This window comes from Chelon labrosus (genome assembly GCF_963514085.1).
Source record: "Chelon labrosus genome assembly, chromosome: 6".
Lineage (NCBI taxonomy): Eukaryota > Metazoa > Chordata > Actinopteri > Mugiliformes > Mugilidae > Chelon > Chelon labrosus.
This window is the reverse complement of record NC_140342.1, coordinates 21,355,730-21,372,963: the sequence shown is the minus strand read 5'-3', so window position 1 is coordinate 21,372,963 and position 17,234 is coordinate 21,355,730. Positions and strand designations below refer to the sequence as shown.

The following is a 17,234-nucleotide window of genomic DNA, read 5'->3' as shown; positions in this document are numbered from 1 at the left end:
TGCAGTGGTGGGAGTTACAAAGAATAAGATAAGATAAGATAAGATAAGACATGTTTATTAATCCCACGTATGGGAAATTTCCTTGTCACAGTAGCATGGAATTTGGCAATACTGTTTATATATTGACCAGCTTGTTCAGTCTCTTTCTGTCCCTCTCTGAGCTCCCACTGCTCCAGCAGACAACTGCATATCCCTCGTGCTACCTTTGGGGTCTCTGGGACCCCAAGTGAATGGACAGACAGATAGAGATCATGCAAGAGGGTAGCACGAGGGATAAAGGATGGCAGAAGCCACCACAGAGTCGTAAAAAGTCCTGAGCAGTGCCCTGCACACTCCAAAGGACCTCAGTTGTCTAAGCAGGAGAAGACGACTTTGGCCCTTCTTGTACAGGGCGTTTGTGTTGTGTGTCCAGTCCAGTTTATTGTTGAGGTGAACACCCAGGTACTTGTAATCCTCCACGACCTCGATGTCTAAGCCCTGGATGTTCACCGGTGCAGTCAGATGTGGTCTCTTACTGAAGTCGATCACATCCTCCTTTGTCTTTCTGGCGTTGATGTGCAGGTGGTTTAGAGCACACCAGTCCACAAAGTAGGAACATTTAAGTATTATTATTAAAGTACTAAACTGCAGTACTACAGCGTTTCCATGTGCAAATATTGCACTACCCTTCATTTATCTGATAAATTTACCAGTTACTTTGCAGATTTAGATAATAATGCAACATAATTAATGCATATATAATTATAATAGGTTAATATAAGACTGTATTGACCTTTATTTTTATGTTAAGTAACTTTACTAGCTGCAAAATTAAACTGATATACATGGTAAGTAATCAATAGTTGCAATCCCATAAGAAAATTACTAATAATTTACCTTTGGTACTTTAAGACTTTGTTAATGTTAATACTTTTATACTTCTACCTAAGTTTAACTAGTATTCCTTCACTGTTGCATAGCTGCTGTTACTTAAATAAGCGATATTTCTACTTACAGTATGTGTTACACAACTCCTATGGTTATGTCAGAGAAATGGTGAAAAAAAAAAGATATATTATTATGTTAAATTGTGCGTGTGTGTCCATGCATAGATATATTTACATTAGAAGAAGACAGGCTTCACACAGACAGCATTTCAAACACTGATGAAATGTGCTGCAACAGATACAATGCACCGACATACCTACAGTAGCACCAAAGAACATCCTCAGGCATTTTTAACAGCTGTCTGTACATGTGCACGGACCGGAAACAAAAAAAGAAATAAATAAAAGGCTTCTCCAAAATAGTCCACATTCACAAGAAGTGAGAACGAGTGAAAAACCAAAAGCATCTCCGACCAGCTGCCTGGTTACCACTCGAGTTGGCATGGCAACCAGTGAAGCAGGGTTAGCCACGCTTTGTGAGGAAAGCACAGACTCAACAAGGTTAGGATCAGTCTTTGAGCACTCACGTGGTACCTACCTGTCCTCGTTTTATGAGATCGGAGTCGGTTTCCGTCAGAACCGCTGTTCTGTTTTACATAAATGATTGCAGATCTGTAAAGATGGTTTAGTTAAAGGGAGCAGTGTTTGCCTTGGCACTCAACTGAGTTGGTAAAGTATGCCAGGGTTTTGGGTTGCAAAGCACTCACGTTATTTTTCATCGGGATAAAGCAGTAGGTGTAATTTGTGAATGTGCCCACACAGCACCTTGTTTCTAAAGGGCAACGTTTCCACTGGAACATGTTTTGGTTAACTGATTGTAAGAACAAAGTGTACTTTGCTGTTCTGATATTTCATGCTTTTTTTGGTCGTGCAAAACCAGACATCATCACTAACTTTGGCCGTTAAAGTGATAGTTCTTTATTTTCATCTATGGTGGAGACGTAGAATACATGACAGATACCCCCTTTTTCACAGACGGACATGCTTGGGTGAACCAAATGAGCTAACAATTAATCAAATTATGTGGTGAACCTGTGGACCGTGGGAATTTGCATGCTCTGCCTGGTAAATGGCCTTGCTTTTATATAGTGCTGTTCTATTGGTACTCAAAGCGCTTTATAGTCACAGACACATCTACCCATTCACTCACACAAGCACACTTCGACACATTCCAGGGATCAAACCAGGGGTCGAACCGCTAACTCTCTGGTCAATTAATGGACAACCCGCTCTACCACCCCTGTGATGCAGCGCTGCATACAATGTGGCTAGCTTAGCTTAGCTTAGCCTAGCATAGCGTTGCAGGCATTTCTGGCTCAGCTTCGCCTGCTTCCTAAGTGAATGGAGACAAGAAAAAGTGTGAAGAAAGTAAACTGAACCAAAGGACGACTTTAGCGTGCGACCAAAGTGGTTTGGTTTGAGGCCCTCTTTAGCGGCTAGCTTAGCATAGCGTAATATGTACTGAAAAGCAGCACATTAGACTCAATATCTTTGCAAGATATTTCACAGGTGAAAATAAACTCTCAGGTGGACAAACGCAAACATTTCGTTACTTATGGTCGAACGTACACCAAGATGTGCCGTGTGTCTCCGATAAGCTAAATCAGCTCACTCAACGGCTGCCTTCAAATCGTTTTCTCTGTGTAAACTTCACATGAGCAGACTCCTCTTGTGGTATTCACAACCTCCTAAGTGTCACGCTAAGGTCGGAGTTCACCGGTGTCGTCTGCGTGACTGCTCACATCGTAAACAAAAGCTCACAAACTCATTTGAGAGCAGTGACGATTTATTTTACTCCTGTTTCCCTGCAGTAAGCACCCTGCCTGTGCTGCTTTTGTCTACTCTGCACCTGCAACACCAATTTACCGCGTTTTGCAGAAGTGCACAAAACAAGATGCATCAAACACAGGTCCCCTGCAGTACGCTGGCGCTTTAGTCACCATGTGTTTTTGGCTCTCTCTCGTCTTCATTAGGGTGATTGATGGAAGCCGAAGAAAGCAGCAGAAATACTAGAGAAGCGCCGTGTGATGTAGCAAAGTTTCCGATGTCTAAAATCTGCTTGTTGAATGTTTACAATCCCTCATGTCATGCCGCACAGCTCAGGCACAGCTGCCGCACAGCAGGAAGCTTTGTGAGATTCGCAGGACGAGATTATAGATGACCAATCAAACCGGCGGCGCAATCTCCCGCACGCTGCTTTTGTAGCTGTGTGACAAAGTTCGGGAGCAGATTTGCCTCAACAGACTCACTCAGGAGGAGACTGAGGTTCATGTTTGCAGGCACCGCGAAGTGGACATATGGCACCTCAGAATAGTTCAGGGGAAGCGTTGCTCTGTTTCGGAGGAGAGATGCTGGCCGGTGTCATAAGTAAGAGCTGTCAGGATGAAAAAATTCATATTTTTCCCAGTTTTGATGAATTAAAAGTCAAATCGACCCTCGAACGACCCAACCGTCCTCCTCTCTCTCCAGAACCTGTACATCGGAAGGTAAAAGCAAAGCACATACTGTAATATGACTGGTGCCTCACATTCCCCCAGCAATCCTTGACATCAAAATTTGCCTCGCTCTACTTGACAGCTACCTGTCACACGTCCGCCCGCAGCCCCTCTCCCCCACGCTTGAAGGGGTTTGCATCATGGCTCCAAAATACCAAACAGACACGGACGAGTGGGGGGAAGAATAAGCGATGCACTCGCACCGGTGGAGTTGCACAAAACATGCAAAATCTCCAAAGAATAAAGCTCGGACTAATGAGTTGTCACTCATGGAGAAACTGTCACCCACTGCCAGTGAGAAGTGAAATATCTAAAAATGAGGGCATGATCGACTAAATGAGCTTTTCCACCATGACTCCACTTATATGTGGCAATTATAGCTGCACTTGTACATTCGTCTGTGCGTATGCTTTCCGTAATGGGGACTCACAATAGGTATGCAACTGTGTGTAGTACCCTTGTGTAACTCGAAAGTCTTAAATGCACCTCAGAAAACCCAGAGAACGTTGTGCAGAGTCATAGACCAGCTGATGCCTTTAGAATGAAAAGGAAAAAGCCGCAGGAAACAAAAGGATCAAGCGAAAGCTAAAAAGCAGACTTGACTCTTTAAAGAGAAACCGCCTCTCGCGTCTAGTGCCGCGGGAGAAAGGAACCCACTGCCACCGTCCTGCAGCCCCGCCATCCTCTGTGATTATTAGCAGCATGCGTCCTGATGCCCAAGTGCCGCTGACGAGTGCAGCCTCTGCCACAGGACGTCGGCTGGTCTCGGCACGGCAAAACAAAAGTCTCCACACTGTCATACCTCAGCCCCCGCCTTTACAAGGACAAGATGTGCTCTGACAGGTCGCTGACTATTAAGTTGGGAGCTGCTGAGAGCACACAGGACCTTTTTTTTTTTTCTTTCCTTGTGCATTCGGAAGCTTTTTATCATAATACGTCTAAGAAATTTATGTCTCTCTGGAATCTGCCTGAATGTTTGAAGCTGTATCCTCACAGAATCTAACCCAGTTCTCTAATCAAGAGGAGGGGGGTAAAAAAAAAAAATCTGCCAAGGGGAAGTGTTATTCACGACCCATTTCCACGGAGGAAGGGGATGAAGACACCATGTGTTTGAATTCATCACAGCCTTAGCCTCAGTAGCTTCTTGACAGCAAGGCCTTTCGGTTCACTTCTGGCGTTTATGGGGCGATTATTAACTTAAATTTGTGAATGTTCTGGACTATTTTTCTCCTCAGATTGATTGTCAAAGAGCAAATGTGTGGTTGCGCGTCTGGAATATTGTTGTTTAGCTTGCGGGCCGTGGTGGGACACATGTTACACAAAGAGATTACGCAACAATCAACCAGACAGGCGTGTATTAATGTACAGCTGTGGCAGCTAACAGTGGAAATGTTAACAGCGTCCTAGCACCGACTCAGAATCTAATGTGGAAAGCTGAGATTATTTATCAGTTTAGTTGTATATCATGCAAAAATATATTATTGATTAAATATAAAAATATCAGAATAAATCTTCAGAAAAACAGTTTTGAAGCTCAATGTGGTGTCTCTGACTGTCGCCATCTTTGCAGTGCCTGACTCCGCCCACATCACGGCTAATTCCAACCCTACGGAGACAGCTAGCAACCTGTCACTTAAAGGGGAACTACTGTTTTTTACAACCTGGACCTTATTTCTGGCATAAATTACGATCGTTTACCAACCCATATAACTTTGGTATTATTTGGAGTCATTCGTCAGATATTTAGATCTGCGTATATCCATATAGTGGGAGTGATTGGGGCACCAGAACGCAGCCTCTAAATAATGCATTATCTGCAGCAAAACGCGTCCATGCTAGTGCTAAAACAATTTTCGCGGCAGATAATGCGTTATTTAGAGGCTGCATTTCGGTGCCCCAGTCACTCCCACTATATGGATATACGCGGCGCTCTGCTGGATCTAAATATCTGACGAACGACTCCAAATGACACAAAAGTTATATTGATGAGTAAACGATCGTATTTTAGGCCAGAAATAAGATCCAGGTTGTAAAAAACGGTAATTCCCCTTTAAAGCAGTCACATCCTTTAATAAGTGGGCGAGTTATATAATAACGAAGAAATTAGCCACAGAGACAAAAACTGTTATTGTAACAGGCTGTTGACATGTTTATTTTTCGCTTTGAAGTTGGACATTTTAGCATGCAGGTGTAATGGGATTGACTCGCTTTTGGAGCCTCAAGTGGTCAATTGATGAACTGCAGCTTTCGGAAGTTGCAGCTTGAGATACACTTAAGATAGATACCATTTCCTTAATTTCAAGTTGTCTTTGCAGTGACTGTGAAATTAAATAAGGCTTAGCTTAGCTTAGCTGGCAGCTATTTTGTTTAGTGCAAAAACGTAAGAAAATTAAGTTTTGGGATTGTTGGTGCCTACTGGCTCCAAAGATAGCACAAACCTGTTTCCTAAAATGTCAGACTGTTACCTTAAGCCTAACTGCACGACCCTTTGTTGTGATTTTTTCTGTCCTCAGGTCCCAGTGAGATGGATCTCAGTATTCTTGGTGAAACAAGCAGCCTGGCAGACGTTGCCTGCAAATACCATGAGGTAGGATTACGATTTTCTTCTATCACCTACTGGATGTTGAAGGGTTAGCATCGAGATTCATTTGGGAACCTCAACTGTCATTTGCTTCGACTTGCTAAGGAAGCTCTGTGGGATAGGGACGCTTCAGGGAGTGCTAAGTAAATGTGGAAAGTGAGTAAGAGAAGTCATAGTTTAAGTCCCAAGACCAGAAACTGTGGTATAAATTTAAAGGCTGTCCTCTTACATGTAACAATTTATTACTTAAACTTATTATTATGATCACCAGAAGCAACAGTCTGTCCTGTCACTGGTGGTTTTACACAGAAACTGAAGTTTGAAGCAACACCACTAACAAGCAGACACCTCCATCTCCCCATTTCCACACCCCCGGCTCTCGCTCTCTCCTCCTCACTTGCAAAACCACGACTTAAATGACAACCGCAAATTACCTTTTCAGAAACGGCAAACACTGAACTCATCATTTCAAAGGCCAGATGATTCAGCGCCGCAAATGTCCTGCGATAGCGAATATCGTTGTGTAATGCTCGGCAGCGGTTCAGACGAGCCTCATTCCTCCGCACAGTCCCTGCACTGCTGCAGCCAGTAAAGCATAATGCTGACCTCTGTCTCAATTTCCATCCCCCAAGTGTCTGGGAACAAATTGCCTTTCTCTCTCTGCCTCTTCCTTCTCGGGTTTCTTCCACTTCATTTTTTCAGTTTTTTTGTAGCTGACGGAGGTTTCTTTATTGTTTTTTTAGATTTTCAACCAGGCAGAGGGTTTCGGGGTATATACACATTCTCAGCTGCACACCTCTTCACATTTATTCAGCCTATTGAATTCCCACTTGGGAGCTGCTCGTGATTACCGAGTCTGTTTATTGTTGGCTGCTCAATCGTGGAGACGTTTGGGCATTTTGCTCAGCAGTAAGTCACTGTGGTAGTCGAGTGAAAAGGCTCTCCTCCTGTTATGTTCTCCCTCTCTCCTTGTTCTACTCAATAATACAGTATATCCATATAGTTTTTTTTTGCTGTTCTTACGTGGATGTTTGGCTTCTGTGGGGTTTGATGAAAGTTGAAGCCTTAAATCCAGGAATCACTGCAGCTAAATCACTTTTACACAAAGCTTAAAGAGACTGCAATATATCCCCCATTGTCTTTGAAGGCAGAGCTTTAATGTCCAAATCTGGTATTAATGCTATTTAAGGGACTGCTTCATGTTTTCTGAGTCAACTCTTATTGAGCAACTGTCTCCTTAAAATGGAGTTTATCTACGATGATCTAATAACTAAAATTTTTATTTCTCTTCTGAGTAAGCTAATTCAAGTTAGCTCCAGATTTTGGACTGTTTGTCTATTACGACTAAAGGCATGCTCTGCAAGAAGCAAGAAGTTTGTTCTCACACCATGGACTGCAAGAACAAACTGATGTCATTTTGTTCTCGCACCCCTCTCGGCTTGTTCTTGACAAATCAAGCGGGCAGAACTTTTTTCTTGTGTGGTGTCCAGCAACTATTATGTGATTGGTCAGAAATTGGAAGTGGGCGTGGTTAATGCCGAAAAGCGGAAATGCTAGCGGCAACTCTGTGAGCTCCCGAATGCAAAAATTCGCTGTGTGCCCGTTAATCTTTCCTGGGTAGAGATCAGCATAATGTGTGTGGGTGCATCTTGAATGAATGTCATGATCTGACAGACATGGTCGTCAAAACAACTGGCCGACATCGGAAAATAATAAGAAAAGTGACTCTCATCATTGATCTCCCGCATTTCCCACAATGCTTAGCATGTGTGACATAGTATGCTGCAGTGGGAGGGACCTATGAGGACTTCCCTGGAATTCGGCACTTGAGTTTCTCGTGAACTTTTTTCTTGTTCTCGCAGCCCTAGGAGCAAGAACAAACTTTTCGCTTCTCTCGGAGTATCTAACAAGCTACAATTCTTTTTCAATGGTACAGTCAATTGACACACAATAGATTTTTGCAAATTTACAAAAACGTCCTGTTTGTGTTAATTTTCCTTGAGACGTGTCATGTCCCAGTTGAGTAGTTTGGGATGACCTTCTAGCACCAAGTCTGGCAAACATGTGGGCTCATCAGTCGCTGATAATGTCCCAACACTGAAACACGGAGGTGACGTATCAGGCTATGAGGGGTGGCTTCTCAACAGCAGGACAAAAGGACTGAAGGAACCAAGAATGCAGCCAAAGGTCTTTGAAGAAAATCTATTTCGGAGAGCAGCCATCTGAGACTGGGGTGACGGGTTATCTTCATTTTAAACCCCACACTTTAAGCCCCATGTTATATCACTGGAGAGACCTGAAGATGATTTTCCACCAATCTAACAAAGCTTGAAAGTTTCTGTTAAAGAAGAATGGAATAAACAGCCCAAGGGCTTGCAAAACCTAAGAGACTTAAAAAAGGAGACTGTGTAGTGAAGATCGATGAGATTCCTTTCACCCCTTTAAATTTAAATCTATGACTTTGTATTACTTTTTAAAGCTTCATGCACACCCAAAGAAACTCAAGGAAAAGGGAAAGAACAGTTAAACTCAAGTGTAAAAGAAGTAATAAAGGAAATAACCAAGCCTCTCCAAAGTGCAATCCAGATACCGTGTGCTTAAGAAACACTCAGTGTTGTGCTTTCACATCTAGAAGATACTAAACAGCTGCGATATGGGCTTTGTGCTGTGACTATATTGTCAACGGCCGATGAGGAACCATCAGTCTCAACATGAATCACATGAAAACCAAGCAAACCTCATTCTCTGAGGGCGACTACGTGTTACAGTCAAGATCCTTTAAGCAGTTTGAAATAAAAAGCTTCAGAAAATCTACTTTACCTTGTGGATATGTCCTGATGCCAAACATGTACATTAAATCATAAAAACCGTTCCAATATTTAACAAAATATCAGGTGAATTTTATTCAGAACTGACACGCTGTTACAGTAACTGAACATGAAATAAAATAACTGCAGATTAAGTCTACTTGTTGGTATCTGTTGTCCATGTATGGTTGTCTTCAGAGCTCATCACAGTGTTTGATCTCAGTCCACCCAGTTCACAAATTGAATTACTCACAGTTGGCTTTGTTACCTGATGCCAACATCTTGCTGGGTGTCTCCAGGGCTTTGAGGGCTATAGCACAACACAACAGACCAGTCGATATTTATTGACTGATGTCGCTTACTCATCATTATTCAGACTCATTCAGAGACGGGATAAACACTAAACCGTCAATAAAATAAGGTGGTAATCCTTGCAGAGGAACCCACGGAGCGGCTCGAGGACAAGGAGAGTGCAAACAAAACAAAGACCAGCAGCTGGCTCATTGAGGGCAGCGACGTCCCTGAACAACACCTTCCCGCGGCGAGCTGTGACACCGCGCTTTCTATGAAGTGGAACGATGGCGCCGTGCCGCCTTGTCAACCCGTGTTTGTGGCCTTGGATGTGAGACGGAGATGAATTGTGTTAGCATGCTGATCTGAAGAAGGTGGCGGAGGAGAAAGACAGCAGGGCAGGGCGGCTATTTTGGACCTCTGGTGGCAAATCGCTTGGAAGTTTTCCTCCAATCTTTTCTTACCAAGTTTAAAGTATTCATGATGACAGAACACCTACAATGTGCTGTACAACATTTGTAATTAGATGTCGCGTTTTTCTTAATTTCCATTAATACCTGACTGAAACATCAGCTTCAAGTGTCTTACACTCAAAAAGCTAATTTGTCACCAGCATTTAACAACGTCTATGTTTACATGGACAGTATTTCTTCAGATTAAAGATTCAAACTTAACAATTTACATGGACTCTAAATAAAAAGCGGCCTGAAGCGAGCCAAGAATATATCCATAATACCTGAGTCACAACTCTCTGATGAGTTGTGACTAACCGGAGAATGGACATGGGTCTTCTGAGGGTGTCGTGTGTTGTCTGGCAACAGGATGTTGTTAGTGGGGGCCTTCGGGTTGATCGAGGGGCCTATGTGGATCATTCCACAGATGCTTGATCAGTTTCTAGTGAATTTGGAGGCCAGGTCAACACCTTGTGCTGTTCTTCATCTTTTTTTGAGTTGTTCCTAAAGCATTTTTGTGTTTTTGGCTGCTGCTGGGGATGACTGCTGCCATCAAGGAGTGTCATTGCTATGGGGTGGGGGTGTCTGGTCTGGTCTAGGTGGGTGCTACATGTCTAAGTAACATTCACATGAATGAATACCAGGTCCAAAAGTTTCCCAGCAGAACACTGACATTGTCACAAGAAGGTCAGTGTTATTTACGTCTCCTGTCAGTGTTGTGGCTGATTGGTGGAATTTAGCAGTTTTCAAGCCAATGATTTCTTTAATTGGAGCAGTAAATGTAGCCACGGTACAACTTCAGCCAGCACCTCCCGGCAGAGCAGCTGCAGCTGAGCTCACAGCTACTGGCTGTATCCTGTCACAGCTCCGTCTTACGAAAGCAATAATGAGCAATAAATGCATCACCTAAAGTGTCACATCATCCCTCCTCACTGTAGCGTCTGCGACAGAGTCCCCCCTAAACTGGAAGTGTGTTACAAATGGACTGGAGCAACACACCAGCTGTCCCAGTGGAACAGAGAGATTTAAAAAGAATATCATTCAGATATACAGAGAAGAATTCCCCACTGTGAGCACTCTGTAAGGCTTTTCACAGAGAAGAAAAAAGAAATTCTTTCCTCGCCAGTTTTTTCAGTGACATTCAGCGACAAGAAAGACGGCTCTGAAAAGTTTCTAGCAGCAGCACTCATAGCTTCTCCACATCATCACTTCTGTCAAAGCTGTATCTTCAGAGTTCTGTAGTTTCGCCCAAATTAATGAATTTTGTAGCTTATTGATGCGTATCATAGCTAATCTAGTACGCTGGCATGATGACAGCTAACAGTCTAACAGGCTGTAACTCCAGGCTCGATCTGCGGACGCCGTCAAAAGGCATTGTGGGAGCTGAATGGTAAACATGCAGGACGTTATGCTGCAGCTTTCTGCAGGATAATGACGAGCAATCTTCATCCGACCTGCGTGGCTGCAGGCTTGTTGTGGCAGACATGACAGTCCTATATTGCGGTCCTGAGGTCTGAGAAGAATGAGCTGAGGGCGACAGACGGAGTTCGTTTAATTCGATCATACGGGTGACTCACCGGGAGAGTCTTGTGTGAAGGAACTGTTGTCAGAAATGAAGATTTGGAGGCATATTGTGCTGATGCTAACAAAGTCATCATCAGGGCTCTGCTAGATTTTTTTTGAGCCACACTGGTGGAGAGGCTCTAGACATGATGTGACGTTTGGTTTCAATTTTGCTGGTTTATCATGCAGCCTACTATCGATAAATTTCTCATAGTTGTCTTTTCTTTCAGTTCTTACGCGATAGTTTAAAATGTCCAAGGCACACAAATCAGTGTCTTTAAGATTTCTTTTGTTTTCAGCCACAGTGAGTATCAGTGAACAAAAAGCATTACAATCTGACACAACTTTGCACTTGAGTTTGTGAATGTAGTGCGTTTTTGAGATGCGTTGCAGTGTGTATCACATACCGTATCAATTTTTCCAAGAATTTGCATGTGTTTATATACGTATCTCGTCTCCCTCACGTGGAAGCAATGCTTGCTGTGCATGTGTTTCTCTCTCTGAGTCATCACACCAGTTGGTGTACCCACATTTCAAGCTGGCTTGTCGTTGGCGCCCAACACTCCTCCACACTGACGCCATCTATTTAACACCGGCAGCGCTGTGCTGTGTTTTACTCCGTGTCTCTACTCTTCTCCAACTGCAGCTACGCTTGGACTTCACACAGACCTCTCTGTGAGCAGAACTATTACAGTGTCAAAGCAGTGCGAAGTCAGGAGCCAGCAATAGATGGAAATGTCAGAGAAGGTCGCTTTTCTTCGGTAGCCTGTTCGCATTTGGCGTTTAGTTGTTTTCTGATATCTGTGTACGACTTTGCATACTGAAAACTTCCTTATTGAACACTAACAACAGTCCCATGGCCATATAAATGAGTAATGCAGTATGTTTTTAAGTTCAGTTCGGCACTGAGACTGTTAACTCTCCACCCAGGAAATAAAACCCTGAAAGAAAACTTCAATAAAGCCAGATTTATTAAATCATACAATATGATGTATCTTCTCTGGGACTGAAAAGGGCTCCTGACACTGAACTTATATTGTAATCTTATTTTTCATCTTCTTGTCATTAGGTATCCTGTGTTACTAATGTACACTACATACAGAAACACTGGCTGTATGGTCAAACCAACTTAAATTTATTACAGCATGCTGTGTCAGTGTTTTCTCATCCAAGGTCACTGTTGGCTAGACAGCGGAGATTCTCTGCCATTTCCAAAACCAATACAAACCATGGCTTAAAAAGAAATTACTTTTGGTTGAGGCATTGTTACATTTCCATCATTTTTGGGTCAAAGTGACCACATTGCTAAGGTTAGGTTAGCATTATGTCGTTAAGGTTAGAAAATCATTGTGGTCATGCTTTTAAATAAATGGCATTGACAAAATGTCATTTTGTCTTATTTACTGTTCCCAAGATAGCGAGTGTGTGTCTGTGTGTGTGTGTACTGCTTTTAAAGAGTAGAACTACGAAACAAATGACTTCATCATATCCAGATGGGAGTAGTTGTGGCGGCTGGCTGCTGCGGTTTGTTGCTGCTTGATTTCTATGCTTCAACTGGATTGTTTTTTTACACTAGTCTAAGCCATCTGGGTGTTTAAAGATCTAAACAAAATATCGATCTTATATTAAAGACAGTTTTGTTTGAGTGTTGGCGTTTTTTTAACAGCTTTTGGCCTGGACGCCATCAGGCTGGGTGAATTGCCTGGACAGGCCAACCAAGCAACCATTGGAGAAATATGGGCCCCCAGATGGCTACCTCTTGGCATATTTGGCAATAACAACCATAAAGGCCCTTAAACCTATGAACATCAGCATGAACCTACACACCAAGGCTCTCTAGGGTCCCCCTTCTATCTACCCTTCGACAGGTAGATACCCTATGACTGGTTTGGACTGCCTATGTTCAGTATGTTATGTCAGATATGGACACGTTAACAGAACTAGTGCAATGAAGCGGCAACTCTCCGATGAATGTCTTTGCCCGGGGGCCCACCAGAACCTAGGACATCCCATTATAAATACTACATCTGTTAAAAGACGCAGTTAACTCAAACATTTTACATTTTGGAGAATTTTGATTGTTAGGAAGACAGTCCTGTTGGCTCATACATAACAGATCCTCCTCTGAGTTTTGTGTTGTAAACACTGTGTACATGGCTTTTAAATACTGAATCTGTATTAGATAAAACTCTTTTTGGGAGAATAAATGTTTTCATTGATGTGCCAATGCCTTTTTCTTAATCCTGTTTTTGTCATATGTGCGTATTATATAATCTTGAAGTTCAGTTCAATTGCCTCAGCTCAGTATGGGAACAATATGCGACACCAATATGCATTTCTGTCCCCACCAGGCTGGCAGACAGTCATCTCACACAGCATCTATCTGCATATTAAATGTTTTGTTTCTCTCCAATGCGATGTCGGATGCTCAGTTTTCACACGTTCACTTGCTTTTTGGTGGGATGTGACAGAAAACATGGAGGCGATGAAGCACGACGTGTATTGTCTGGAGTAGAGACAATAGTTGCTTGTTTCAGATTTTGGTAAATGTGTTGCACAACTTGAATAGTTTAAACTGCCAACAGACACGCTGGTGAGGAGGAACTCAATAAGTGCTCTCGACTTTCCCTCCATACTCCCACGACTTGGCGCTTGAATGATTGATGTGCTTCTGTTTCCCATTCGAACGATTAATTAACGTTCGCCTTTTAACCTTGTCTGCCTTCTAATTATTTGAATATAAATGAGGTTGCACTTAACTGGGGAGTCTATTAGGCATCTTAGTACTAAATATTTGATGAATTATTTCCTTAAATTGTAAATAAGGACTATTTTACGTAAACATCTTTCTTGTTTGTGCAAATGTAAAACTGCTCCCTCATGGATATTAAGGAAATCTCTACGCACATACTTCACCTTCATACATACCTCTGTTTAATAGTTCCTTTTGTACTTTTAGCCTTTTTTGTTTTTTTTAAATTAGCTGGAAATCCCATGGCATGCTTGCCTCTTTCTGCCTTCACCAGAATGTTAAATCATGAGATTTAATGAGGTCATAATATAACACTCAAGTCATTAGCAGGTAATTTGTACCAGAATGATGCAGATGGCCAAAGCTGAGGAGGATAACAAAGTAAACCTGCAGCTATGAGACCCGGGGAGAAATTATTTTTGAAAGTTTTCCCTCTAGAAACATATTCAGCTAAATGCAACATGTCTTCTGGACATTGTTTGCGGCCCAGTTTGTTGTTATGCTGTTGCTCTGCAATCACGACGCAGTGAATTCAGTCTTCCTTGAGGCTCAGAGTATGTGATTACTCCAGAGAAATAAAGGTGTACGTAACTCTCTAAATCTCTCTATTACAAAAGCAGTTTATCTTGTTTTGCATTTTCTTTTTCTCCGTCCCCCTCTCAGTTTCTGAGACATGGTCTTTCTGAGCAATTTTGGAAGACATGCTGTCCGACCCACTCAAAAGTGTTTGACCTGATCTGACCTGATGTTGAAAAGCCAAAAATTCCTCATGAGTGGGGTTGTTTATAAAGATAATGCCCCTGTTAAAATGTTATAAACAGGAATTAAGATGCAAAGACATCCATAGCCTTGACCGTGAATAGTGCAACTTATAGTTGTGTAACAAAGATTTAAAAAAAAAAAAAAAAAAAAAAGCATCAAGCATGATTCTCCGCTCCCGTCTAACCTCCGCACAGCTGCCAATCAGTGTGAAGTTGGTGTCAGATTGACTGTCATAAAAGTACGCCGACTTCCCCTATTCTGACATCGGAAATGTGTTGAAGGAGGGATTTTTTTCTGAAGTTATCCAACCATCAAACAAGCTGACTAAGACAGGCTAAACTGTGGGGGCCAACCGCATATTGATCTCCAGTGTTTCTGGTCTCAAAGCTGCAGGATTCAGGCTTGCATCATGAAAACTCTGCTGTGAGGTCCATTAAGAAGCTGTTTTTTTGAGTTTGTTTCCTGGCTTGCACAAAGTTCTGACCTCAGTAACTAATTTGGGATGAACTGCAAGCCAGACCTCATTAGCCAACATCTCACCCTGAGACGTTACAAATGCTGCAGAGGCTGAAGAGCAGCAGATTCCTGCAGTCAGGATCCAAAATTTGGGTGGAAAGCCCGAAATCTGAGAATGGTTACAAAAACCTGCCTTGTGTGACTATTAAATAAAGTATCTATCTATCTATCTATCTATCTATCTATCTATCTGAGTGCATTTTCTTAATAATCTCTCTGTTTCTCCAGGTTGAAGAGGAGGCAGAAATCGGGTTTGCTGAAGAAACAACAGAAAGTGAGTTTACATATTAATAGAGTTTTGATTGCCAGTCAAATGCGAGCAAGCAAACACTTTCCTGACCTTTCCACTGTGACTAGAACACTTTGTCCCGTTCTCTTTCTTTTATAAACTAGCAGCCGACTCCATTCAGCATTTCATCACAAACCGTTTGTTCACAGTAAATGCCAAGTGTCATGTAGCTGTTGTTCACCGGATGCCTGAATGAACCTCTCCCTGCAGCTCCCTGTGTTTGTGCGTTTTTATCAGTGTCACTCAGCATCAGCAGCGTTGATTGTGTAATTTAGGGGCAGGCCCGTCTGTTGATTTGCTGTTGGCAGTTAGGCCTGATGTTTATCTCGTCAGCTAGCCGTCGCTACGCTAACATGGCCCTCCAGCAGCAGCAGAGGACAGAGAAGAAGACAAACTCTACATTAATTTCGTGTTGCCACATTAAAAATATTGAGAGACTAAAGGCTGTCATGTCTGGGTTCACATTTTATTGTCCAAAATACCAACAAAAACAATAGTATTACAAGCAGAAACATGCAAAATCCAGACTTGTCAGTGTGTGTATACTTGTATTATTGACATTGTGGGGACCCAAGTCAGTTTACATAGTTACGGGGACTGTGTCTGTAATATAAAATCATTACATTTTAGATTGAAGACTTTAATGTAAATTAAATTAAATGTCCTCTGAAGTGATGGAGCATGACTCTGTTCAGATGTCTGTCTTTTGTCTATTTGAGAGTTAAGGTTTCAGTTTAGGATTCAGGTTAGTCTTGAGGTTATGCGTAAAACCTTTAAATGTGAGGAAATGCGGGTCCTCACAAAGACACATAGATAGAAAGACAAATGTTTGCGTGCACCTATCTGCTCCACATGTTAAACTGTGATTTTCCTCCCTCTGACAGATTATTGTACAGAACAGAAGAAACCAAAGGTCATCTTCATGATGGGTACGTACGTGTAGCACAACACACACACACACACACCACACTTATACGCACATCTTAGCACTGGTGGAGCCTACCTCATTAGGAAGAGCTGAAAACACAGACACACAGGATAATAATGAGCAGAGCAGCTGCTGACTGTGTATATATATATATAAATATATATATATAAAGCCAGACAGTAGCTCATATGGAAAGGCTGCGTTCAAGAGCATGGGGAAACCATGCATGTTCCCTTCTCATTCATGTACGTCAGTAGAACTGTTGAATAATCCTAGGTTCTAGTTTATAAAATGAAACTGTTCTTAAATGTTATATCAATATAAATACTGTTTTTTTAGTTGTGAACAGGTGAGGAGACAAACCTTGAAATGAACTATGTTAACTATATATGGACAACCAATTGACTGTTTCAGGTGTTTTATACAAAAGAAATCTCTTCTCATGTGCTTTTCAAATGAGTAAATATGATGTTTTTCTATTTGTCAAACAAAATAAGACATTTGGATCATTTTGGGGGCGTGAGAAACTGCAATGACTACTTCATCAATATTTCTTGACATTTCAGGGACTAAATTAAATAATTAAGCAAAATAATAAGAAAAGAAATAAATAAGAAAAATAACTGACAGATGAATCAATAATGGAAATGTCACAGACGATGTAACCACCGGTATTTTGTGAGCTTGGATCAATCTCATGCACGAAAAAATAAATAAAAGAAGGCATGTTAGTCTCACAGAATAGACAAACACTAGTTCCTCATGGTTGTGTTGTGTTACTTCCAACCTCTGGAGGAAAAAGCAGTGACAGCACTAGGAAGCGCTGTGGGTCGGTCTGCTAATTGATGACAGGACATAGAGATGAAGGTTAA

General features: G+C 42.0%; 1 protein-coding gene across 1 annotated transcript in view; it reads left to right on the top strand.

Annotated features, from left to right (window-relative positions):
• ak5 (adenylate kinase 5) overlaps positions 1–17,234 on the top strand; it is an 83,249-nt gene that overhangs the window by 41,512 nt on the left and 24,503 nt on the right. The window contains exons 8-10 of the mRNA XM_084546287.1: positions 5,935–6,008; positions 15,374–15,419; positions 16,319–16,363. Of these exons, the coding sequence (XP_084402413.1) occupies positions 5,935–6,008; positions 15,374–15,419; positions 16,319–16,363 (165 nt within the window). The remainder of the gene's footprint in view (positions 1–5,934; positions 6,009–15,373; positions 15,420–16,318; positions 16,364–17,234) is intronic.